Raw genomic sequence first — 26,213 nt, 5'->3', positions numbered from 1 at the left:
TATAAATTAGTTAAACGATATACATATATATTAATACACAAATACATAATAACTTATTTAATAACTTATTTTTTTTGTGTGTCTATATCGTATTTTTGTTTGAGAATAAACCTCTCTAATCCTATCAAAGTTTAATTTCTGAAACTTGTTATTTAACAAGAATTCTCTACAGACTTCAAATTATTATGAGAGTAATTTCCAATCATAAAAGGTATATATAGTTGACCAAGAAACCAAAAAAAAATGTGTTTTTGGCTTTTTGATAGTAGTGTTCAAGTTCCACTCTAATAATGATATAAAAGAAAAGCAAGAAGAGACACCACAAATTAAAGTGTAATATAACGTTTACCCATTTATGTACCAACCAAGCTTCCATCATTTCCAATAATAATGCCCAAATCAAAGAATTTTTGTTTTTTTGAGTTTTTTACGGTATTCTCTAATTTGATAGACTAATGTTTAATTTATCACAAATCAGAGCAGTTTTATTTAAAAGTTTACTGTTAGCTAATAAATTATTATATGTATAAAGTAAGATTCAAACTTCCCACAAAAACTTTTTTCATATCAAAACACTATAATTAAATGTTGTTTGAATTTGTATTTTGTAATATAAAATAAGGTGGAGTCGATACTACAACCTATCTAGCAATCAGGACGGACCGAAAAACAACCATAAGGGGCATTTGCCCCACTATATTTTTTATTTTTTTTAAATATACATAATATGACTCATTTTAAATTTTAAATGATGTTACTACAAAAAAACTAAATTTAATCGGTCAAAGTCTCAAATTTATTTTTTTATTTTTCTATTATTTTGACTATTATTTAACCTAATCAAATTTAATTTGTGTGTCGTCACTCTTTTATTCTCTTAAATCCTCTTCTGATATTTATATTTTCAACCTTTTTTTTCTATTTCTTATCTAATGATCATCTTCTCTTCATCAAAAGGTAAATTTTAAATTCTCCATGTTTTTTTATATAGCTCTCCATGATTTTATGTATCTTTCAATTTCAATGTTTTTCTTTTTGATATTTTCAATTATAAATTTTAATTCAAACAATTATAGTTTAGATATTAATCTAATGTTTTATTCTCTTCATGACTTTATATATTTTATTTTATTCTTAATTTATTTATCTTTATTACTTATTTTTTATTTTTTATTCTATTATATGCACCTATGTTGCATATAAAATTTTAAAATAAATTGATTAATTTATAATACATAATTAAACAAATGAATAAAATTTTTCATCTAACATTATATCAAAATTAAATTAAAAGATATATAACAAATTTAATTATTTTAAAAGGAAAGAAAGAAAAAATTGTAAATTAACTTTTTATTATTTTATATAAACATACTTTTCATATACAGATTTAATTTTTTTAGTATTCATATATAATTCTGGTTTCAAATTATAAATATTAGTGTATCATCAGACGCTAATGTGTCAATTGATTCAGTATTTTATTATTAAATATGCATAAAAAAATTAGTTAGGATAATAAGTTATCTATAATTTAATTAAAATGTTTTATGTTCAAGTTTTAGAAATAAAAAATTATGTTTTTATAAATTATATATAATGAATAGTATTTTAAAAAAGAAAATATTCATTAACTATTTTTAATTTTTATATTTCTATATAATTAATAATATTTAACAAAATTTATTTTAGTATATATATTTTTGCCCCCACTTTTAAAATTTTCTGGGTCCGTCACTGCGCATAGTTAATATAAACCTCACTCCTAAAATTTTTTGGGTCCGTCACTGTTAGCAATTAGCAACTTTTTTTTTTGTTTTTACTTAGTGGTGGTTTTTTTCTTTTTTTATCTTTTCATTTAGCGGCAGTTTTTAAATACAATTTTAATTTTTCTATATATTTTGCATTATGAGTCCTAATTTTCACAAAGCAAGCTTAGTGCATGAGTGGCAGCTAATTTTGGTGCCACCACCCTCCCTTGTAATTGCATAGCACGTCAACTTCAACTCAAAACTCCAAAACAATAATAATGTCACCATTATTTTCCATATATATATATATAATGCTTCTCTATTTTTTTTCTTCTTCATTTCTTTCCCTTCTCCTCCTTATTATTATAACGCATACACGTGCATGCATTCCAGAACACAAACATGAAGGAAAAAAATTCTCCTCGAATCATTACCAATTAAAGGGTCAAAATGACCTCAACAAATGGGTTTAACAGTATAATCAAATATATTATTATTATTATTATTATTATTATTATTATTATTATTATTATTATTATACCATTTAAGATACATTTAAAAATTTTTATTAAGCTTTTAATAAATATATTGGTTCTTGTTATTTCAGAAAATAGTTTTATTTATGTATCTTTATAATATATAGGTAGAAAGAGTGCTATTTATATTAATTTATATTTTTAATTAATAATTCCATTATTATTTTTAGTTCAGCAATCCCACATCATATTTTTAATTAATATTTCTAAATATTATTAATTTATTACTGATTAAAAATAATAAATTTTGTTTGTTCTCTATCATTTTTCTATACCTAATTTTCATTAAATTGATCATGTGCATGAATCATGATGAATTTCTTGAAATTTCTACTGGACTATATAATAGTAAAGGTGCAAATAAACTTTCAAAGTCTGTCTCATTTTAATTTGGATTACCTATTCTTTGGTACCATATCATGTCTCTACATTACTCCCCACTATAGCAACCCAATTTTTTATGCTTCTTTTCTCTTTGGTTTTCATATTCTCAGCTGAGATTACCACATTTTATTGTGATTGGTTGGATTAGGATAAGCTCCATATTGCTTTGTACATTTATATATTATTTAATTTTAGAGTTTAATTATTTTTATTGATAATGTATTTAATTTGTATACTGTAACACCCAAACTTTTAGCACGTCATGATCGTATCAAAAGTAACGCGTTACGGATTTAATTTCCTTTATTATATATTTAATATTGAGGTTTTACTCGATAATGCGTTTCAGATTTTAAGAAAATACCAGAAAATCAAAGTCCGTAACGCCTTACTTTTGGTATGATCATGACGTGCTAAAAGTTTAGGTGTTACATATACATTATATTTTTATTACGAAATAAAATTTTATATATATAAAGATACTTAATTATAATAAAGTTTTATAAAATCAAATTTTTCTGATTAGATTATTTTTACATAAACTCGAATATTTAATAATTAAGTTAAATATTATTTTATTAATATAACAATATATAGTTAAATACTTATATAAAATTTTATTAATATATTTATATATATATATGTATGTTGGCATTATCTACAAGATAGCCCTAATTATTAACCATGCATACTCATAAGAAACTCATTTTAAATAATTTAATCTAGTTTAAATAGTTAATATGATATTCTCCAAATCTTTTCACGTTTGGTTTTTCTTTGTCATTATGGTAATCTCATTGTTGATATCTATTGTAAATAATTATTATTAATTAATGAAAAGTAGCTGCATATTGCGTGGTACCTTTAGAATAAGAGAACCCTGCACGCAATGAAAAGTATATATTAAGAAAGATCTGATCTAATCCCAAGTTGAATAAATTAGTTAAATTATCTATGACTTTAATAACTTTCATTCGCATGATATATATTTTATGAATTTAATTTTAATATGTTGTCAAAATATAAAAGTTCTAGTATATATGCATACATTTAATTATATATTTTGTTACATCAAGAAAATAAAAATCTTTTATTACAAAAAATATCTAAAAAAATAAATGAATTAATAATTTTGCAACAAAAAAAAAATTACATGAAACTTAAATTCATATTTTATTTAAATTTTCCACAAAAATGATTAAGAGGATTCGCCAAGAATATCAATAACAAAGAAGTGATCCACACACATAGAATTTAGCCATTTTCATTAGTGACATCAATAGTGATAGTAATTAATTCTATAGCATAAAGGGCACGCCATCATTATGTGTAAAATTAATAATGCGCCATATATATGCGTCTATGTTTTAATTTGCTTTTTGTTTTATCAACCATATTTGTCTTCAAATAAAAAATGTTTCGGGACAATAGAAATCAATATAAAACACTTAAATTTATATTATTATTTATTTATTAATTATTCTTAAAATAAACAAATAATATTAAATATAATTATATAATTATAAATATTATGTACATAAAATTATAAATATTAAATAAAATAAAATAAATAATATTAAATTATTATCTCTTTATTAGCATCATCCTTAGCTTTATCTTCTAACCTAACAGAATAACCTAAGGTTTAGATTAGCATGTATTATCATATGGAATAATCTACTGAAAATAAAAATATTTCCATTAAATTAGTTTGATATATTCTTTTAATTAAGGGGTATATATACTAACACTACCAATAAGGAGATTTAGATTTAAAACATTATGCATATTATCTAAATATAATTATTTCATTGTTAATTTACTAATAATGACATATATAATTTGTGTATTATTAATTAAATTATATATGGTTAATTTTAACTAATGTGATACCACTTTAAAAAAATTTAGATCCATTATTGTGAACTTTATCTTTGTTATCCTTCACAATTATCACCTATTTATTTGTGACATGCATGAGTTTGGATATTTTAGTCAATTGCCCATTTCAATTATAGTGGAAAAATATGCCGGTGATTAAATAAATTAAACAATAATTTCTCTCTGACAATACTTTATTTTCTGTGATCAACTTTTGGAACAAACACTTAAAATTAAAAAAAATGTTATAACTATTAGCAAGAGTATATATAATAACTCTCTTTAATAATTTCTTTACACTAGTATTTTTTAGAATTATACAATAAGGGTAATTTAATGTTAATCAACTAAACTCAAAAAAAAAAAATATGATGACATGCATGAAATTATTTTCATCTTTTACAACAAAAAGAAAAACTCTTGTTGAGATAATTATTAGGTAATTGTGTGATTAACAATTTATGGAAAACAGAATATAATCTTCTATATATGGATGTGTGGCTCAAATTAAAAAATAGTCTCTCTTGAGTCTAACATGATCTTAGAGAAAATATCATCCAAAAGAAATTAAGTTAAAAGTGCTTTTCATTATTCATAGAGCAAAGAAAGCCACTCATCATTCATGAGCACCAAAGAGATTATTTGAAAAGTCTTGAGAGGCAATGAATGTGCTTTTTGACTGAATTTGAAGACACCTGAGTCATATTAATTTTCTTTATTATATTATTCCCATTATTTAGTTCTACATTTAATTATAAGGATTCATTTAATTTTTTTAAGTGATAAAAATCTTTAATTTATGTTAATCAACTTATATAAAGAAAAATTAACTATTATTGATTTGTAGTGTATAAAAAGTTTCTTATTTACAAATGGGACAAACCCTACTTTATTCTCTTTTCCAAAATCCATGCACAAAGTAGATTCACATTATGAGGCTTCCTTGCAATCTTACCATAAATGTTTTGCATTTAATTTTTTGTGATGATGTATTTCTTTTGGTGAACAACTTTTTGTGATGTATATATTGTGTAGTCACTAATCTTAAAAAGCTTCCCATTTAGATGCAAAAAATAGAAAGAGATAAAAAAATCCAAGATATATATGACAAAATAAAAACTTTTATATGACTAGAAAAAAAATATACTGCCATAAAAAATAGGTTTAATTATTCTATTAGTTACTCTAGTTTTGTAAAATTTTTAATTAGGTTTTTATATTTTTTTTAATTGGGTTCCTACACTAATTTTTTTTTAATTAAGTCTCTCTTAATAGTAATTGGCTTAATTTTATAGAAACCCAACCAAAAAAAATTGTTATAGAGACCTAAATAAAAGAAAAAAATGTAGGGACCCAATTAAAAAAAAATTGGTGCAAGAACTTAATTAAAAAAATATATGAATCTAATTGAAAATTTCGCGAAACTATAGAGACCAACAGAATAATTAAACCTAAAAAATAATAATATTTACACTAATATCAAGATACAATTTAAAATTTTTTTATTTATCCTGGGAGCAAACGAGATATATATTTAAAATTTTGTTGCTTAAGTTATTAATTGTACAAACGAGATACGTTCATAGAAATAAATGATAAGAGTTAATTTTTCTTTTTAAATGTGTCTATATCGATAAATATATATTTATTTTATTATTAAAAAAAAGAAATGATACTATCCCATAAAAACAAAAAGACTTTTGAGTATGATTTTCACAATTTCATAGGACTGACCGCTGACGCTGACAGTGACATAGTGTACACAACTTTTTTTTTGTTCAGATATACACAAGTTAATTTTATTTTTGGTCGGGAGGCTTTTCCATTCTCGTTTCTGTTACGAGGAGTACACAAAACGAACAAAAAGTATGACTAACACTTCAATAATGAACAGCCCACAGAAATATTTTGTGGGCTTCATTCGAAAGTTACCGGCCCAAATTGATTATCCAAATTATTAATGTGACCTCTGCCAAGGTAAGTTGGCACAGATAGATAAGGGTCTGTATTTTTTAACCATTTTTTTCGGGTTTAATATTTTCTAAAGGATGGAAATGAAGCTTACTTGCTTGGGAAGGTTGTCCACTTTGTGTCTCTGCAGTACCCACGAGATTAGTCATTGGACTTCTGGCCTGATGAATATCCTGATGCAAACCAAAAAAGAGTTGGCACAGATGGATAAGGGTCTGTGTTTTTTAACTATCTTTCTTGGGTTCGATATTCACTGGAGAATGAAAATAAAGCTTACTTATTTGGGAAGATCGTCCACTTTGTGCCTCTATAGTACCCGAAAGATTAGTCATTAGCCTTCCGACCTGATGGATACTCTAGAAAAAAAAGAAAAAAAAATAGCCTCCTCCACCCGCTTTCTAGAATAAGATTTTTTGAAACGAGAAAGTTAACAAAATAATAAAGTGATGAGTTAGTCAATCCTAAATTAAAATAGTAGAATATAAATTGTATAAAAATTATAAAATTAATGAAAATTAATCCTTTATTTTACCAATTTTCTCACCTTAAAAGATCCAAATTTCTGCCTTTCCACCGCAAAGGTTTTAATGCTAGTGGCAAATGTATAAACGTCAAAAACTACTAGTATTTTTGTAAACTACCTTAATTTGGTTGAGTAATTAATTTATTAATTTATTTTAAGTAATTAGAGTTTTAAATTTTACTTTATATATCAATGATAAATTTTTAAATAGAGTTTAGATTCGCGATGGATTAATCTTTAATTTAATGAGTAAATTATCATTTTTAATTACAAAAGTTTAAAATATTAATAAATTTATTCACAAAAAATTAAAATTAATATTATACCAAAAAAACCTTTTACTAAAAAAAAGTTATCTGAACTCCAGAAAAATCGCTAAAATTTTTAATTTATTTATTTTTAAAAAAATAAGTTATACAATTGTAAAAAAAAAAAAAAACTCTAATATCTAAAAAAGATAGTACTCTAATAATTATCACTATCAACGTGTTTGGCAGCCAAATATATAGTCAGGTTGGTTAAGTCTTAACTCATTATTAACATGCCTAACCTAATAAGAGGAAGGAAGGCACATGCCAAACTTACTTAGATTTTCTAAAAATGATAAAGAAGGAAAAGTGAGAGGGGAAGCAGTTATTTGGATTATTTTTTACTTTATCAATATAAACTTCATAATTAATTAGTCCTAATATTGTTTATTCACATAAACACTTCAATAACAACACAATATAATCTCAATATAATTTTCTTTCAATAATAAGATATTAACATATTAAAAAGAAGAACAAATACTGCAACAATAACATACATGTATATTTTCTATTCTACTCTCTTAATTGAGAGAAATTAATAATTCTCGATCTAAATCCATATTAATTTATGAACTTCACTCGAATAAAATCTCATACATGAACTTCTAAGCAAATGATAGTGTTAAGCCAACTTGCATAAAATTTTACATGATTAAACCAAATAAAAAAAATAAGACATAGATCAATCAAAAGCATTTTTTTATATAATTCGAATAAATTCTATTCGAACAACAAAATTTAATAATTTGAATCAATCTTGTTCAAATTAGTGAAGGAATTTACAGTTTTAGTAGTTCGAATCACCCAAATTTAAATTATGGTGGAAACATGTAGTGAAGGGTAGTTTGAATCAGATAGACTCGAATTATGCATGAGTATGATCGAAGTTGGCTGCTTCGAATTATGAAGCCCTCACGTATATAAATAATTATAAAATTTAAAATTTTGAATTTAGTTTTTAGTATTTAAATTTATTAAATTAGTGAAATATTTGCTAAAAATATTAGAAAAAATATTATATAATATAAAAAATATACTACAAAAAATATAAAAAAATTATAAATATCACTTCCATAGCATGAATCTAATCCATGTAATTATTTTAATACATCAACAATTATATCTATATGGAGTCAATGCTAAATCGAATTTAATTAGTTCGATAATACGAGTCTATGAAAAAATTACATTTTATAAAGTTTAAAATTTTTTATTATATGATAGGTTAGTAATGAGTACATTACAAATTTTTATAATATTCATTGTAACAATGTTTAATTTAATAATTATTATTAAAATTTTAGTTGTACTCGTTACAATATAAATAATATTTATAGGCAAACAATTATAACAAAATTTAATATCTAAGACATTTAATTACTAAGATATTTTAAAATTGGTGATGAAAAATGTAAAATTCTATATGATTCCACACTTATAAACTTGTATATATAGTTGTTATATTTGAATACTACAAAAAATAGTTAAAATGACAATTTTTTAGGTATTTACAACATTTAAATCACCATTATTTTTAAAATCGGCGTTTTTAAAAAATATTTTTATTCTAAGTGTCATTCTGATTATTATGACAATTTTTAAAAAATCATAATAATATTGATTATGATGTTAATAGCTATAAATATTTTTTTTAAGCGCGGAACTTTTTAATTACTTGGATTTTTCAATTACCATTTTCTATTTTGTTATTAGTTTAAATTTAGATTAAAAAAGAAGTATATCCGAAATTTTCAATTAATTATTCAAGAGATCAAAGGAATTAAAATGAAATATTTTTAAGAGAATAAAGAAAAAAAGAAAAAAGAATCTGTCTTACAAGTGTGTTAGAAGTAAAATTTAACACAATAATTTAATGGATGAGATTGTCGACGTAGAAGAACGTCGAAGGAGGAGACTGTTATTAGAGAAGATGTTCGAAGAGATCATTGTTAGAGGAGATGTTGTCAGAAGAGGTCGTCGTTGAAAAAAATTGTCGTTAGAAAAGATCGTCGTGACATCGATTTAACCTTTCTATCACACAACGATAATGTTTTAACGTGTAATAAGAAATAGATTAGAGCTGAACTTATATATAATATATAAATAAAGGTGATAATAGTGACATTTTAAAACTTAATTACGACAACAATAAACAATGCTATAATACCTACAATATTAGAGTGATTTTATAGAAACGTTATAATATATACTATTTTATGTCATTTTTTAGTGTAATTTAATTTGACTAAGTTCAAAGCCTCTCAATTTAGCAACTTGATCAACTTTTATCTATTTTTTCATAAAATTTATATCCTTTATTATTAGTTATCAAACTTGAATAGGTAACCTTATTATTTATGAACATTTTAATTAACAATTTCTAAAAAGTTTAATTCAACTTAAATTCTTCAACTTGATTAATAATTCACAAGCTTAGTTTAATTTTCAATATGTCTCTATATATTTCTTGTTCACTTTTTATATTTACAAAACATAGGAAAAATATGTTTGGTTAATAATTGATTATCGCAACATGATATGCTTTTTCTTTGAATCATGTGCTTTTTATTAGTTAAAGGCTTAAAATATTTTCTAAATAAATATAAGTTTAAATAAAAAGTTTCATTCTTTTTTATTTTTTAGTTTTTATCCTTATTTATATATTTTAAATTTTTTAATAGTAAAATTTAATAATTAATTATTTTAATTCATATATAATCCATAAATATATTAAAAATTTGAACATACTATTTAATTTTTAGTAAAAATTCACATATATTTTTTTTATATGAAATTAATAATTAAAAATATTAAATAATAAATCGGCAAGAAAATAATGAGTTTATATCTTATTTTTTTAACGTTAAAGACCTAATATTTTCTAACACGTCAGCAAAATCCAATTGCATAATAAGAGATACTCTATCATCACTATCCAGTATTCACTGCTCAGTTCTTATTACAACTTTCCTTCATTCTCTCTCTCACTAATCCGCCAAATGATTTCGTTAACTGCCGCGAGATTTTCCAGTGTACCTACATTCTTCATTCTCTCTCCTTCCTCTTCTCCCTTCATCTTCGTCGGAGCACGCCGGAGACCATCGCCGCCGATGAGAACAGTAGCCGCCGACGCCAGAATGGGAGGAGGAGCGAAGTTCGACGGTCCGGTTCCAGTATCTGGCGACATTGAGGAGAACGACGTCGTTTTTGAGCACTGCGTTACGCGGACTCTTCCCCCTGCGGTGACTTTGGAGGAAGGCCTTCGGAAAATCAAGGATGCCGTTGAGACGCTGAAGCTTTCGCCGCCTCGTAGCTCCACCGGATTCCTTAGGTTTCAGGTATCAAATTTGTTCGTTTCAGTGTTAGAACGATGAAATACGAGAAAATGCGAGAAAGCGTGAGTAAAGAGACAGTCACAGAGAATTTAACGGTTATTGAAACTAACTGAATCTAACAAACTGCACCTGTAACTATCTAACTAACTAACTAACATCACGTGACAGTAACTGAAACTAACTAACTAACCAACTAACAGCACGTGATGACAGTAACTAACTATGAAGCTGTGCTATCTAATGTAGCTTCGAAGGAAGCTCTGACACTGAATTACAACTAGCAGTGGTGGAGTGATTGCTGTTCTTATTTTCGTTTCAGTTTTAGATTTAGATATATATTTTTTTATGGAATATGCGTTGTTTTGCAAGGATAATTTGTGTTTTGAAGGGATCATTCAGGTATGTTTGTTTGTTTGTTTTTGCAAAATTGTTTGTTTTTCAGTAAACAATGAGCATTGGCAGAATGGCAGTGTGAGTTGGTATCGTTATCTTAGTTTTATTTTATTTTTGGTTTTTGATGAAATTAGTGTCATGCAAAGGTTGTGGAATTAGTTAAAAGCCTGTCTAAAATTATTGTTCATGTATGTTAATTTACACTCCTCCTGCATTTCAAAAGCCTAAAAGCCTAATTATGAAATTGAAGTTCTTAGTTTAATGTAAGGACATCTAAACCAGCTGAAAGTTTGGAAAATGTTGTCTATGGTGAAATGCTGAAACGATGCACTCCTGAATTATTGCTATGTGGATGTCATTTTCTTTTCCAGGTGGCTGTGCCTCCAAGTCCTAAGGCATTGAATTGGTTTTGCAGTCAACCGGAGTTGTCTGGAGTGTATCCTCTTATATACCTGTCAAAGAATGTTGACAATCCAACCTTGAAATCGCTGTATGTGAATGGAAGCCGTGGTCTCTTTGGCATTGGCTCTGCTGTGTCTTTTTCACGTTCATCCAGTGGAAAGCCTAGTATGATCAAAAGGTTGGTTCAACCTGGTCTTCATTCCTTCTGGTTCTATAAAATTCTTATTAGTTGCATGAAAACATCATATAGACCGATCCAATCTTTGGTTAAAAGCTGGCCTTTCAAAGGACAGGCTCTTGGGTGATGGAGTCATGTTTGAGAGGCTATATTAACTTGCCACTAAAGATGCTTGCAGATTTAAATCTGAGAAAGAATTGAGTTGTTGTTTTTATAATTTGTTTGCAGGTACATCTCTTCTGATTCAACACATATAGTGGCCTACGGTTTTGTGGATATTAATTTTGATAGTGACTCGATTTCCATGAATATTGAGGATGGTTCTTTTTATTTTTTCATTCCTGAGGTAAAGTTATTATTGGAATTTGAAAACAATCTCACTGTCTTCTTCAGTTCTTCCTCCTGTATTTTTTAGAATAATTGTTTAGCATGTATTCTTATTGTCTCACTAATGTGATGTTGCTTAAACTGTAATACCATCATAACAGATTGAGTTAGATGAGTTGGAGTGCATTTCCATTTTGACGGTGACACTAGCATGGAATGACTTTTCCCCCACTTTTGAGGAAGCCCTTCATTCACTTGAAATTTCTCTAAACCAGGTCCCAAGCATGCCTTAAATGTATTTTTGGGACCTTTTTTTTTTTTTGGTCTACTTCCTTCTGTATTTATCCTTGATGTCATGTTTCGTTTTGTGCAGATTACATGTTATACCTGGTCTGGTAGTGACACATTGAAACTTAAAAGCGTAAGATCTGGCCTCAGAAAACTGAATTTGGTAGAAGATAGAGCTATTGCAAGGGTATAAGTTCATTTCCTTCCTAATATGTAAGTCTTACTTGTAGCAAATAACATAGTTGTTTCTCCCTTAATTGTAGTTGTTTAAAGTTGGCTGGTTAGGAATTATTTACCTATACTTTTCCTATTTGTTTTATGTACACATATAGTATCTCATGAGAATGTCAGGTTTAGATAGGGAACTAGAAAAGAGGAGAAAATAGGGACTGAAATATATGGATATATTACTGAATATGGTGTGATGCTTTACAGGAGAGGAATCCTCACCTCTAGTTATCATCATAGGGAAACCCTAATCCAAACAAATAAGGAAATAATAGTAGATATCATAGGATATTCTTTTTATTCTGACAGTATTTGTTCCTTGCATAAGGCATTTGCATTCACTATCCTCAGGGATGCTTAGTGTAAAAAAATTTCTTTTCCTCTCTCTTTCATGTATTTTGAAATAAGTTGAAAGTGGTTGAAGTATATTATTCCAGTGTTTTTCCTTTATTTATTGCTTTCCTATGTATTTTTTAATATTAGTATATATTAGCATAATGCCTTTGTTCCAAATATATATGTTATGAGCTTTCTGGGCCATCTAAAGCTTGCTTCAAGTCTCTGATTGGTGTGTTCTGAGCATTGACTGTTGTTGTATGCTTTTCTGCATGAGCTGCTAGGTCTACATGAACACTATCACACCTGGAAGAAGAGAAAGCGTGGTTGACATCTTGGAGCTGGTATCCCGTATTTTCCTTGTTCCTGCCTTTACTAGCATTAAGTTCACATTTTTGTGTGTATTTCTATCCTTTTATGCTTCTGCATTCTGTTGCATATGATAATTTTTCAATGTCTTCCTCGATTCTATTGTAGAAAGAGTCTCCATCTTCCAGTCAATTCTGTGTCAGGCTTTCAGCAACCCGTGCCGTTTCAAATAACATGGTATGCATTGTTTTGTCTGTATATACAGAAAATGCATACATTAAGTATTCATCCAATCCCTTTGCAAAACATAAAACAAGAACTATAATATGTGCATAGATATATCTTATTAATTCTAATTTTATTATAATGTTGGAAAAATTGCTGAAGCCTTTTCATGTTATGTCTACTGTCTCTAACTATCAGTTGGATCAATCCAATAAATTATCATCCTCACTAATTGAGTGTGCCAATATCAATGCTGTATGGGCATCATTAGTTGTTGAAGAATGCTCAAGGCTGGGTTTGACGGTGAGGTGATCTAATAAATTATTATAATTCTTCTCTCCATTAATAGATTCAAGTTTGTGATTTTTTTCTTTTTCTAGTATTTTTGTGTAGCACCTGGATCTCGGTCTTCCCCTCTTGCTGTTGCTGCTTCAAGTCACAAGTTAATCACATGTATTTCATGCTTTGATGAGCGTTCACTTGCTTTTCATGCTGTTGGATATGCAAGAGGGTCTCACGTGCCGGCAGTAGTCATCACATCATCTGGAACTGCAGTTTCAAACCTTCTTCCTGCGGTGAGATCAACCAACATTTTTCCCCCTTCTTAACTAACCTGGATTTATTTGGTATCCTGAATGCATAAATGATGACCTAACCTTAGTGATTCATTTGTTGTCATTCTTTGGGCTTCTACTAATGCATGAGTTCTAGAAATATATTGAACCGCTTTTGGGGTTTGTGTGCCTTTTTTTTTTGGTTGAGGGATCTAGGATTGGTACAGCCAGACATTACTTTGCTGTTTATTAATTAATTGTATTCATGCATGTAGTTGTTACGTTAGGCTCCATCAACTTAAGTTGTAGTTACCATTTTCCTGAGGGATTTGCAACCTGAGTTTGTTATGCACGTAAGGTTTTGGATCAGTAAAGGTTTACTTTAGCCCTGATGTAAAGGTCATGGTTTTCCTAGGGGATTTCTCATATATGTTGAGATCTTGAAAAACTTTGCCTTATTGATATCTCATCTTCCTATGTCTAGTATTCTTCTCTTAATCATAATAAATTCTTTTATCGGAAAAAAAATGTAGGTTGTGGAGGCTAGTCAAGATTTTGTACCACTTCTTTTACTTACAGCAGATCGACCTCCAGAGCTGCTAGATTGTGGAGCCAACCAGGCAATTGATCAGGTTAAAAACTTCAGATGTTCTCAAAGTCTCATGGTATACATTGTTTGTTATTTAATTAATTTGCGGTCAAAAAATGCCAAATCAAGAGGCAAGGTGTGGAGGGCTGCCCAGGAGGCAAAGATAAATATATAGTTGTTTATTTATTTATGTGATAAAAGAGTAGAAATAGGATTATATAGGAAGCTAAAACTACTAGTGGATAAGTTTGCACCAAAAGAACAACAAAGGTAAACAGAAAATGAAAATCCCCATATAATTGGTAGAAGATGATGCAATATACTGATACAGACTTAATCTTAGGGTATTTGTGAGACCTCTCTCACAATCCTCCTAGTGACTCCGAATCTTATCTAATTGGTTCTCTCTATAATAGTCTTTTATCTTGATTCCTTTTTGTTTTTACCTTGCTCACCTTGGTCCAGAAATTGTCGTGTGCATTTTGCAGAAGTTGCTCCTGATTTTGTGGTTTGGTTAGAGTCAAATGCATGAAGCCCTTCCCTGTATGTAGGTAAAGGGACTGCTTATGTGACTTGAACCTGCACCACCAAGTTAAAGGTAGCAACTTACCATTGCACCAAGATGTGCTCTATCTTCTTTGGTTCACCCCACAGCCACCTCATTTCTTGGTCTAAATACTGGTATCCAGAGCCCATTGGACTCCAACTATGGGAGTAGAGCTCAGCACTAGCTTTTTCACCCGTAAGACTCAAACCTGTGATCCTATCTAAGGGAGACAACTAACTTGAACCAACTAATTGTTGTTAAATATTCTTATTTGTTATTGTGATGGGAATTATATATTTCACTAACTAAATCTGAAAGTCTACAAAAATTAGATGCTCTGGTCTCTTAACGAGAATGTAACTAGTTACACTGGTCTGAAGATTAATTGCTGTAATTCAAGAATGTCTGTGTCTTGTTTTTCTTGGTTACTCATGGTACACATTGAACTTTGGAATCAGGTGAACCATTTTGGTGTTTATGTGAGATATTTCTTCAATCTTCCTGCACCAACAGATCAAGTTCCTACGAATATGGTACTTACCACTCTTGATTCTGCTATACATCGGGCAATAACTTCACCGTGTGGTCCTGTGCATATTAACTGCCCTTTCAGAGAGCCTTTGGAGAGCAGTCCACGTAAATGGAGGTTAAGCTGTTTAAACGGGCTGGACCTCTGGATCAGTAATGCTGAACCATTTACCAAGTACATTCATATGCGACCATCTTGTATAGATGCTGTAGGAGAAATGATGGAAGTTATAGGCCTGATGCAAAAAGGCAAACATGGTCTTATATTATTTGGTGCAATCCATACAGAGGATGAGATGTGGGCTGCGCTGCTTTTGGCTAAACACCTCTGTTGGCCTGTTTTTGCTGATATTTTGTCAGGGTTGCGCTTGAAAAAGATCTTAACTTCTTTTCCTGATATTGAAAGAAACTTTTTATTTATTGATAATCTTGATCATGCTTTACTCTCGGATTCTGTCAAGGGCTTGTTGGAGATTGATGTGGTTATTCAGGTACCAAATACTCATGAATCTTTTCCCACTTCCTTCTATAATTTCTGCTGAATGCATTTTTGAACGTACTAGTAATGTCCATTTACTTGTGTGTCTTTCTTTTTGGTTGTTTATTCGGAGCAGTTGGGAAGTAGGATAACTAGCAAACGAGTTTGTCAAATTCTAGAGGAGCGTGCTCCTTTTCCATATATTATGGTTGACAAGCATCCACTTCGTCATGATCCATCACATATTGTAACCCACCGGATACAAACTACCATTGTTGATTTTGTGGGTTTTTTAATTAAGGCTGAATTTCCCCATACAGAGCGCATATGGAGCACTTCATTACAACTGTTGAGTAAAATGGTACTGATTCTAAGAAAATAAGACTAACTTCTTGGTATGATGATATTAGCGTTTTTCTTCTTCTTTTTTTTTTTTCCTTTGATGGAGTTATTGTATTTTGTAATAATCTTGTTAGATTCAGCTACTGGCAATTTTTAGCAACATTCTCTAAAACTTATTGATCTGCAGGTTGAATGGGAGATACTGTTTCAAATCAATGCTGAGTGCTCCCTAACTGAACCTTATGTGGCACATATGATGTCAGATGCTCTTTCTTCTGAGTCTGCTCTTTTCCTTGGTAACAGTATGCCCATTCGTGATGTAGATATGTATGGACTTGGTTGGTCTACAAGCAACCCAAGTGTTGCATCTATCATGTTAAACTCAGACCTACCAGTTAACTTGATGAGGGTGGCTGGTAACAGGGGGGCTAGTGGTATTGATGGATTACTTAGCACGGCTATTGGGTTTGCCGTGGGAAGCAATAAAAGGGTAGCTATTTATGTTATCAGAATTATCAATTTACTTATATTAGCTGGTGGAAATGTGTCACTGCATGATTTTCTAATTTTACAGTCGTATTAAATTCATCTTTCTTTGATTTGTATTCTAAATGACTGTTTTTTTTTTCATCCATTAGTTGGTTTAGTATGGTTGATTATCTCTTTTCCTCTTCACTTTTTATTTCACAATTTCAATCAGGTGTTCTGTTTAGTTGGAGACATTTCTTTATTGCATGATACAAACAGTTTGGCAATTTTGTATCAAAGGTATTTCTTTATCCTTCTGACCATTTTTGTCTCTCCTTTTGCCCGATGTTATGTTGGACAAGTGGACACACAGACTCTAGATAAAATGAGATTTGGGTGTTTCTTCATTGAAGAGAAAGTAGAACCTTTTTGGACAAAGTAGTAGAATTTTCCCTTAGTATATGACCTATAGAAGTTACAACAAGATGGAGCCGTTATATTGACTAAAAACTGCTCATAATAACTCATCTCAAAATATTATAAGATACCATAAGGATATTACGAGAGTAAGAGAACTTTGGGGTAAAGGTAAGGTTGATGTTTTGTGACATGGTGGTCTGGATTCAAATACTGGGAATAGCCTTGTGGTAGGGGGTCGGAGATAAGGGGTAAGGCTGCTTGCATCGACCCTCCCTAGACTTTACCTTGTGGGAGACTTGTGCACAGGGCCACCCCTTACCTAAAGATATGAGATATTTTCTGTAGATATTCTAAATTATTTCTACGATAAACTTGGAAAACTTTCATATTTCTTTGTTACAAGATTACCGTTTATACTTATCACTTGTAGCTAATGTTCTGAAAATAACTCTACATTTAGGAAATTACGGAAACCAATGACCATTTTTGTGGTAAATAATCACGGAGGAGCAATTTTCAGTCTTCTTCCATTGGCAGATAAAGTTGAGCCTAGTATCCTTCATCAATACTTCTATACCTCTCATAACATATTTATCCAAGGGCTATGCATGGCACATGGGTAAGAATCTAGATATACTTTGGTAGGAATTATTTGATCTTTTTTTTTTTTTTCATTGATCATTCTATTTTGTCTGAGATATGTCTGCATTTCTTTGTTCTACTCTTTGCTTGAATAAAATGTCACCTACTTTGTCTGTGGAAATCTTGTAAAATATTTATCATTGGATGGTAGTGCAACGCGAGGTAGTTTTATGAGGTTTAAACTATCATCTTTTTTTTTTTGGTGACTTGTTTAAACTTTCATCTGTGTGCTGAAATTAACTGGGGAGGTAACTAATATTGGTTTTGCTTATGCAACCGGTATCAGCATAACATCAAACCGAAATGCTGTGATATATATAATGGCAAGAAAATAACCATAAAATTATATATTTTGTTAGAAATTGGATAATTTTCCCATTGACTTTACATAATAGTCTATGCTTAATCAATCCTACTATTCATGAGGGGAAAAAATCAATATGCGTGCAGAATCAAACATTTGCACGTGAAGACCAAGGCAGAATTTGAAGATGCTTTACGTTTAGCTCAACATGAGCAAGTGGATTGTATGGTTGAAATTGATAGTTCAATCGATGCCAATGCTAATTTTCACAGGTTACACTGCTGCTGATTTAAGATTCAGTTAATGGATATCACTTCATTGCTCATGAATTTATATCTTGACTCAGTATTTTGAGAAAACACTCTCTGGGTGCTGTGAAAGATGCTATGAGGTACATCCCAAATCCCGGTGCTATTAAAGATCAGCATTATTTGTACAAAATTCGTACAATGAAGTGTTTGAGATATAGGTAAGTTTTCACATTATGCAAAAAATTCAAGTCTCCAATGACACTGCTATTTTTTATTTATATATTTTTTAGTTGCGGGGAGGGGGACGACTTCTATTTAACTGTTAACCTTTCCTTCATTTGATTACTTTCTTTGGATTTTGTATAATGATTTGGTTGCAGATTTGCACTAAGTGCACCACCAACATCAGCATCTGTTGGTGATAATCATGATGAATTCTATAGAGAAGGATTTATCATATCTTTAATTCTTGAAGATGGAAGTGTTGGTTTTGGTGAGGTTGGTATCACTCTGATATTATATCATCTTTCATATCTAGGTTAAAATGTTTCCAATCTTAAGCACATAGAGAAATAAATTGGTGAGGGGCTGATACATATTACAGCCCATCCCTTGGGTGTTATGCATACCAGTTGTGAAGCATACTGTAGACAAGAAGAGGAACATAATATTTCTTTTCCATTCCCCTGTAAATCTACTCTAATATGTACTTGATGTTTTGTTGTTGGCATCAAGCAGGTTGCTCCGATTGAGATCCACAGAGAAAATTTGGTAGATGCAGAATATCAACTTAGGTTCCTTGTTCATATCATGCAACAAGTTAATATTAGTTGCTTCCTCTCTCTATTGAAGGGCACATTTTCATATTGGATTTGGAATGAGTTGGGAATTGTGGTAAGCTGTCTCACCTACATTATATAGCGTAGGGTTAGGCATTTTATGTGAACAAAAACCAACTTGAATTTTTGGGTGACAGTTTCCTTGACATGGTATTAAGGTTATTTGTAAATGGATTTTGTTTGAGGGTATGTTTAAATATTGACATGAATAGTATTAGATTTCTGCATCAACTAGAGATAAGTTGTATAGGTGTTTTGAAAACCCCTTAAGCTAGTTTGAGTTTGAGTTAGTCTTATCCAAATCCAATGAATCGAAACCGCTCCTTAAAATGTACCTATTACCTATGAGTTATCAAATATAAATTTAAGAAGAACTACTTCATTGGCAATGAGGTCATCAAGAAACAGCTTTCCCAAAAAGCTTAAGCTACTATGTAAATTTTTTTTCTTATAAAACGTTTTTATTGCATCTCTATTATGTCCCATCACACTAGAGCAGAGTCCTTTGCACTTGAATTGTTGATCCACTTGCCTCTGAGGAAAAGACTTACTTATTGTTCATGAACTTAGAATTGTGGGAGTTGTGAGGACTGAACACTAGATATATATTGGTGTGTTTGGGTAAGCTTCCAAAAAACAAAAAAAGTTCATTCTAAAATATCAATAGAATCAGAAGAAGCTCTATTTTTATTTATTTATATATTTTTGTTTATTTTTTAATAGCAATAGGAATTGATGCTAACTTTCTCAAGAAGCTTATTCAAATAGATTATGCAAACCTCAAAAGTACTGCCTCTATCAAAAGAGAGACTTTCATTTTGGGAAGGGAAAATTAAAATTAGAAAAAAAAAAAACAGCAGCATAAATAATAGCACCCTTGGTCAAAGAAGATTGGCTACCATATCATGATCCAATTATCCTAGAAGCTTAATATGTTGGGTGAACCGTTGACAACACTAATGGTTTATTTATTACCAAGGTTATCAAATTATGACATACAGAATTGATGTATACTTCATGTTCTAATTTTCTATGATGCAGCCATCTTCTATTTTTCCTAGTGTTAGATGTGGTTTGGAAATGGCTATCCTCAATGCCATAGCTGCTGCAAAAGGCTCCAACTTGTTGAACCTACTTCATCCTCCTATAAGTGAAAAAGATGAATGTGAAACATCATCAGTTCAGGTTTGTGCACTACTTGATTCAAATGGATCTCCAACAGACGTTGCTAATGTTGCTGCCACATTAGTCGAGGAAGGATTTTCTGCAATCAAACTCAAGGTAAGCTAGTTTTCTATTGTTTTGACTTCTTTCTGGAAATCTCTCAGCTCTGCTTCATTTTATATGTAGATCAATGGTTAGAGAAGTATAAAGCTAACAGGTTATAATGCTATACAGGTAGCACGTCGGTATAACCCAACGCAAGATGCCATGGTAATAAAAGAGGTGCGAAAGAAAGTCGGATGCCAGATAATCATACGAGCTGATGCAAATCGGAAGTGGACTTATGAAGAAGCTATGGAGTTCAGCTCTTTGGTTAAGGATTGCAACTTACAGTTTATTGAGGTAGACTAAGTTCACATTCTTCATAACTTCTGCACTCATTTTTAATTTTTACTATTGACTATATTTCTTGTTGCATATTTGCAATGTATTAATAACTTTTTTTTTAATATCACCTTTGCAGGAGCCTGTTCAGGATGAAGACGATATAGTCAAGTTCTGTGAAGAAAGTGGCTTACCTGTTGCACTAGATGAGACCATAGATAAAATTCAAGAAAATCCCCTGGGAACGCTAGTAAAATTTACTCATCCGGGAATAGTTGCTGTTGTAAGTTGAATTTATAATGGATACTTTAGGAGCTGGGTATTCTTAATTTTTTTCAGTATGAGGTAGAGGCATTATGTGGACTCTTTTACTAGGATTCACAAAGTTACAGTATCAAGCTGCAATGCTACATTTCTTTAGAATAAATTAACTAATAGCTCAACCAATCCATTTTTGGTCCTATGTTATTCATGCTCAGCAGTAATACAAACTTGGAAAAGAACAAATTTATTATTCACCTTAAGTTGGTGTGTATAGATGTTGAATATGATAGTGGCTAAGCTGGAGAGTATTATTGATTCAAACAGAATTTATTTTATGATTCCTTTAAAGAAGTGCACAATACTCCAACTTACTAATGATGAAATGATGACTTCTATCTAGAATTCCAATTCTGTCTTATGATTTTATATTTTATTTTTCAGGTTATCAAACCAAGTGTTGTTGGGGGTTTTGAGAATGCTGCATTAATTGGACGATGGGCACACCAGCTGGGGAAGATGGCTGTTGTCAGTGCTGCATTTGAAAGCAGTCTAAGTCTATCTGCGTATGCACAGTTTTCTAGTTATCTTGATATGCTAAGTTTTGATACAGTGAACAAGTTACATGGTAAGAAAGTTTCTTCTGTAGCCCATGGTCTTGGAACCTACCGTTGGCTAAAGGAAGATGCAACAATTAATCCAGTTTTAATTGGCCGTAATCCACATAGTGGTATTGTTGAAGCATCTGTACCAAATGCTAGTAGGCTGCTACATAATTTCCAAATCAACCAAAATGTCATATGTGATATTATTGATGAGGAGCAAGTTCTTAAATACCAACTGAAATTAGAGCTTAGTAGTTTATCTTGTTCTTTTGAGGTTCAAGAAACTGGCCAAAAAACAAATGTAAGTACAGAAGCCTCCATACATATTCATTTTATCTTTTTAAAACAAGAAAAGAAATCTTTATTAAACATTTCACTTGTGCCAACATTTTCTTATTATCTTAGATGCACAATTTTGGATTGTAACATGCTAACATAAATATTCATAATTATTGCAACATATTCTAGTTTACTGATGCTAAGACACTAATAATTGGACTAGTATGACTAGTTTTAAAATCCACCTTGACCATTTTCTTCTTTGAAGGGGAAATCTATTGTCATAAAATATAATTCATTTTTTGTGTTTAGAAAGTAAATCTGATTCCTGAATACAGATCTGATTATGTCTGATTTAGCAAATGTAGGACAATGTACTAGTATTTCTTCATGGTTTCCTTGGAGCTGGTGAAGATTGGAGTCCTATCATGAAGAGCTTTTCTGGATCAGCAAGATGCATCTCAGTGGATCTTCCTGGTCATGGAAAATCAATAATACATGGTGTGAATGATGCTTGTGAGGAACCATTGTTGTCAATGGAAATAATAGCTAATATATTCCATCAACTATTACATCATATAACTCCAGGAAAAGTTACACTAGTTGGGTATTCGATGGGTGCTAGGATTGCATTGTATCTTGCACTCAGATTCAGTAGTAAGGTATGGCGGTGGCATTCAATGTACTATCTTTGTTTCCAAATTTTCTTCACTATGGATCAGCAATTTGAACATTTATGTCAGATAAAAGGAGCTGTGTTAATATCTGGAAGCCCTGGATTAAAAGATAAATTATCACAAAAAATCCGTGCAGCTAAAGATGACTCCAGAGCAAGTTCTATCATTTCTCATGGTTTAGAATCTTTTCTCAATTCCTGGTATGCAGCAGATCTGTGGAAAAGGTGACTTGTTTCTTCTAAACCTTTAGAATGTGCAGTGATTTTGGCTGATCTTATTAGACTTATATGGCATACTTTTCATTCCATTTTCCTTCGTTCCCTTTTACATCATACAGCTTAAGAAGCCATCCTTACTTCACACGAATCACTGCTAATCGCTTGCAACATGAAGACCTGCAGAGTCTTGCCAAGATGTTGTCTGGATTAAGCATAGGAAGGCAGCCGTAAGCTAATTGTTCATTCCTCTTAGCTTCGTCATTCATGGGTGTGCCAAGTAGCTTCGTCTTTGGTATATTAAACTTAAAAAGTAATATAGTGCTAACTATCAAGAAAGATTGGAATGATATATTGGATGAATGAACACATGACAAGATAGATTAGGAATGAATACATTTATAGACACAAGTATTAAAATACCCTTTGGTATATATAAGATATATTCAAAATTTAATTCGGCATTATGAAGATTCATGAACTTTATTGTCTCTGTTGGTTTCTCTCTATGCATTGCAGATCGTTGTGGAAAGATCTGCCAAATTGCAGAACACCTCTTCTTATCATACACGGAGAAAAGGATGCAAAATTTAAGAAAATTGCTCAAGAAATTATGAACACAGTCTGTTCCGGAGTGGGGAGCAATCAAGAAAAAGTGAATATAGACATCCATGAGGTGGTTGAGATTCCCAACTGTGGCCATGCTGTCCATTTGGAGAACCCGCTTCCTGTAGTTTCCGCCTTGAGACGATTCCTAACTACACTCTGAAAGGTATGTGTTGTTGATGTCCAACAAGTTTGATGATGATTAGAACACAGTATGGTATCTTGTTAAAGATGTTAACATGTTAATTATAGTACAGCTTTATGCAAGCTCATATAATTGATATTCAGTATTAGCTCTTACTGAATTTAATAATTTTGTACTATAGACCACAAGCTAAATACTTCAATAGCTTGCGGCTTATAATTCAATTACATTCTCAATGACACATTTACTTTATCCTTGTTTTTCCCAGTTGATTTTGTTATGATGATATTTTTTTACTTGTTTTCTTTGATGGACAGCAACCCCATTTGCCTTATTTACACAAAGTTCTCCATGGAGCACAAAGGATTTTTAAAATTTTGCAATCATCTTGGACTTCACATTTAATACTCATGTTTGTTGGTACCCTTGGGATTTCAAACCCTCTAAAAGATATCATATGCACAATTTTAATATAACTAGAATGAGACCCGTGTGATGCACGGGACGATAAATTAATGATAGTATATAATAAATATTAAAAATTGTTATATTTTGTAGAAATAAATTAAATATGTATAAATTGAAGCTAAATTTAAAAGATATTTTATTTTAAATAATTTGTAGTACAAAAGATTTGGATGTTGGAGTTGTACAAAGTGATATTTTTATTTGGTAGTTTGATTTTTGCATTTGTTTTAGTTGATGGACTTAGTTATCTTATGTGGTGCTCGTCCTCCTTTTTTTTGTTGATTGTTAGAGTTGGTGCTTTCTTCTTTTTGTCATAGGTTATTGCGAAGACATGTTCTTTATGAATTGTTGAGTTTGATGCATTTTCTATTGTGTTATTTGGTTCCATCTTTGTATGTATGTTCTTCTTTCGAAGATGTGTCTTGAATTTGTATGGTTTTCTTTCTTCTTAATCTCTTGATAAGGTGGTGCTTCAATGTTATTATTTTTCTGAAATGTCATTAGATTTAAAGCAGTTGTGCCCAATAAGTTTTTTGCGTCGCCATCAAATAGTACAAAAGTTATTGTAATACTTTGATATAAAATCTTTAATTGAATTCTGAACCTAAAATAATTATTGGGCTAACAACTAATAATTTGATAGATGAGATTATAAAAAGTATATATAGTTACCTTATTGTTGGATATTGTGGTGTTTGATTACATGTGCCACAAATGTAGTTGTTTCTTTTTTTTATATGCTTTCTTTTGACACTTTTTACATTTAACATAGTTCCATCCTAATTTGTCATCAATTTCGTTTATAGTTGCTAAAATTGTGAAGATCTTTTCCTATTCTAATATTCAATTTATGTTATCATTAGGTATATAGTATTTGAGTAAGTATGAATGTATGATGCATGTTGTGATTTTTTTTGTCATACCTGATCATCAGATTCTCATTGCAGTTCGAAAATATTTTTTTTTTGTGCTAAATTTGATGTTATGTGAAGGAATAGTGATAAGAGACTTATATATATAGTTTAAATGGTATGGAATTTAAATATTTATAGGGTGTGTGTGGTTCAAGTATTACTTTGTTACAAAGATTCCATTCGCATGGGAATCAAATATACCCAAGGAGAAGGTGAGAATTGAAACGATGGAATTTTGATTCTCTAGAATCAAACTTGCTTGAAAATAGCTTTTTAAACTTTGAACTACACATAGGCATATGATATTTCTATCTTAAAATTTTTAGGAATTATTTATAATTCCCCCAACCACAGACACCCATAACGTAAAATTTATTATGATTAATAATATTATTATGACATTTGTAATATGGATGTTTATTATCTTTAGTGAGTTATTTATAAAAATTAATAAATTAATTGTTGCGGTTATAAATTTATTATATTGTTTATAACGGTAAGATATAATAAATAATTTAATGTATTTGGAGATTACAAATTTGTTGGATTTTATTTTTTAGTTTTTTATTTGTATCTAATATGAAAATGTATGTCTAATATCATATTTTTTTGTTTTGTTTTGATACTCTTTTAATAAATTTGTTTTTTTTTTTTAGTTTTCAAATATTCTTTTCAAAATTTATATTGGTAAAATAAAATAGAATTTGTTTTTAATAATAAGTAAAAACTACAATAATAGTTCTTTGTACCTAGTGTTACTTTTAAAAAATAAAATGATTTTTTTTACCAAAGATACAGACGCGACCAATATGGAAGACTATACCATTTAAGGTATAACTCATTGGCAAAAATTAAAATGATTATAATAAACATAATTATAATAATAAAATATAATTTCATTTTTTTAACTTTTAATTTATAAATTAATTGTTGTGGTTATAAATTTATTGTATTGTTTATAACGGTAAGATATAATAAATATAGGAATATGAATTCAATGTATTTGGAGGTTACAAAGTTATTGGATTCTATATTTTAGTTTTTTATTTGTATATTTTATTTTTTTGCTTATTTGGAAATAATATTTGATTTAGCAATAATTGAATGGTTGATTCTAAAATTATGCCAAGTAAGCAATATTACTAACATGGCATT

At 29.8% G+C, this 26,213-nt stretch overlaps 1 protein-coding gene across 4 annotated transcripts; it reads left to right on the top strand.

Moving 5' to 3' along the window:
* The first annotated feature begins 10,314 nt into the window (after window positions 1-10,314).
* LOC127741116 (protein PHYLLO, chloroplastic) lies at window positions 10,315-24,180 on the top strand. Of its 4 annotated transcripts, XM_052252727.1 has the most exons (28): window positions 10,315-10,695; window positions 11,457-11,665; window positions 11,894-12,011; window positions 12,154-12,267; window positions 12,366-12,467; window positions 13,129-13,188; window positions 13,322-13,390; window positions 13,577-13,681; window positions 13,759-13,953; window positions 14,466-14,564; window positions 15,527-16,087; window positions 16,211-16,435; window positions 16,604-16,906; window positions 17,117-17,184; window positions 17,765-17,923; window positions 18,397-18,522; window positions 18,597-18,719; window positions 18,882-18,999; window positions 19,240-19,395; window positions 20,382-20,621; window positions 20,739-20,906; window positions 21,028-21,171; window positions 21,594-22,055; window positions 22,402-22,695; window positions 22,777-22,934; window positions 23,048-23,155; window positions 23,445-23,697; window positions 23,994-24,180. In XM_052252727.1, exons 1-27 carry the CDS (start codon window positions 10,357-10,359, stop codon window positions 23,692-23,694), a joined length of 5,073 nt encoding a protein of 1,690 aa, XP_052108687.1. In that variant the 5' UTR covers window positions 10,315-10,356; the 3' UTR covers window positions 23,695-23,697; window positions 23,994-24,180. The 4 variants fall into 4 exon arrangements, with proteins under 4 accessions (XP_052108687.1, XP_052108688.1, XP_052108691.1 ...); XM_052252731.1 differs by lacking the exons at window positions 10,315-10,695; window positions 11,894-12,011 and having other exon boundaries at window positions 11,527-11,665; window positions 23,994-24,176; XM_052252728.1 differs by lacking the exons at window positions 22,777-22,934; window positions 23,048-23,155; window positions 23,445-23,697; window positions 23,994-24,180 and having other exon boundaries at window positions 22,393-22,536.
* The last annotated feature ends 2,033 nt before the right edge of the window (window positions 24,181-26,213 follow it).

This window comes from Arachis duranensis, chromosome 1 (genome assembly GCF_000817695.3).
Source record: "Arachis duranensis cultivar V14167 chromosome 1, aradu.V14167.gnm2.J7QH, whole genome shotgun sequence".
Taxonomy (NCBI): domain Eukaryota; kingdom Viridiplantae; phylum Streptophyta; class Magnoliopsida; order Fabales; family Fabaceae; genus Arachis; species Arachis duranensis.
Note: the sequence above shows the minus strand (reverse complement) of the source record. Positions and strands in the feature narration are given on the sequence as shown.

What these genes read in the sequence shown, in the direction of transcription:
- LOC127741116 (XM_052252727.1), top strand. Translation starts at nt 10,357, where the DNA reads ATGATTTCGTTAACTGCCGCGAGATTTTCCAGTGTACCTACATTCTTC. An exon ending in GCTCAAGGCTGGGTTTGACG is followed by an intron (nt 13,682 to 13,758) that starts GTGAGGTGATCT and finishes TTCTTTTTCTAG; the next exon opens with TATTTTTGTGTAGCACCTGG. An exon ending in GAAGTGTTGGTTTTGGTGAG is followed by an intron (nt 19,000 to 19,239) that starts GTTGGTATCACT and finishes GGCATCAAGCAG; the next exon opens with GTTGCTCCGATTGAGATCCA.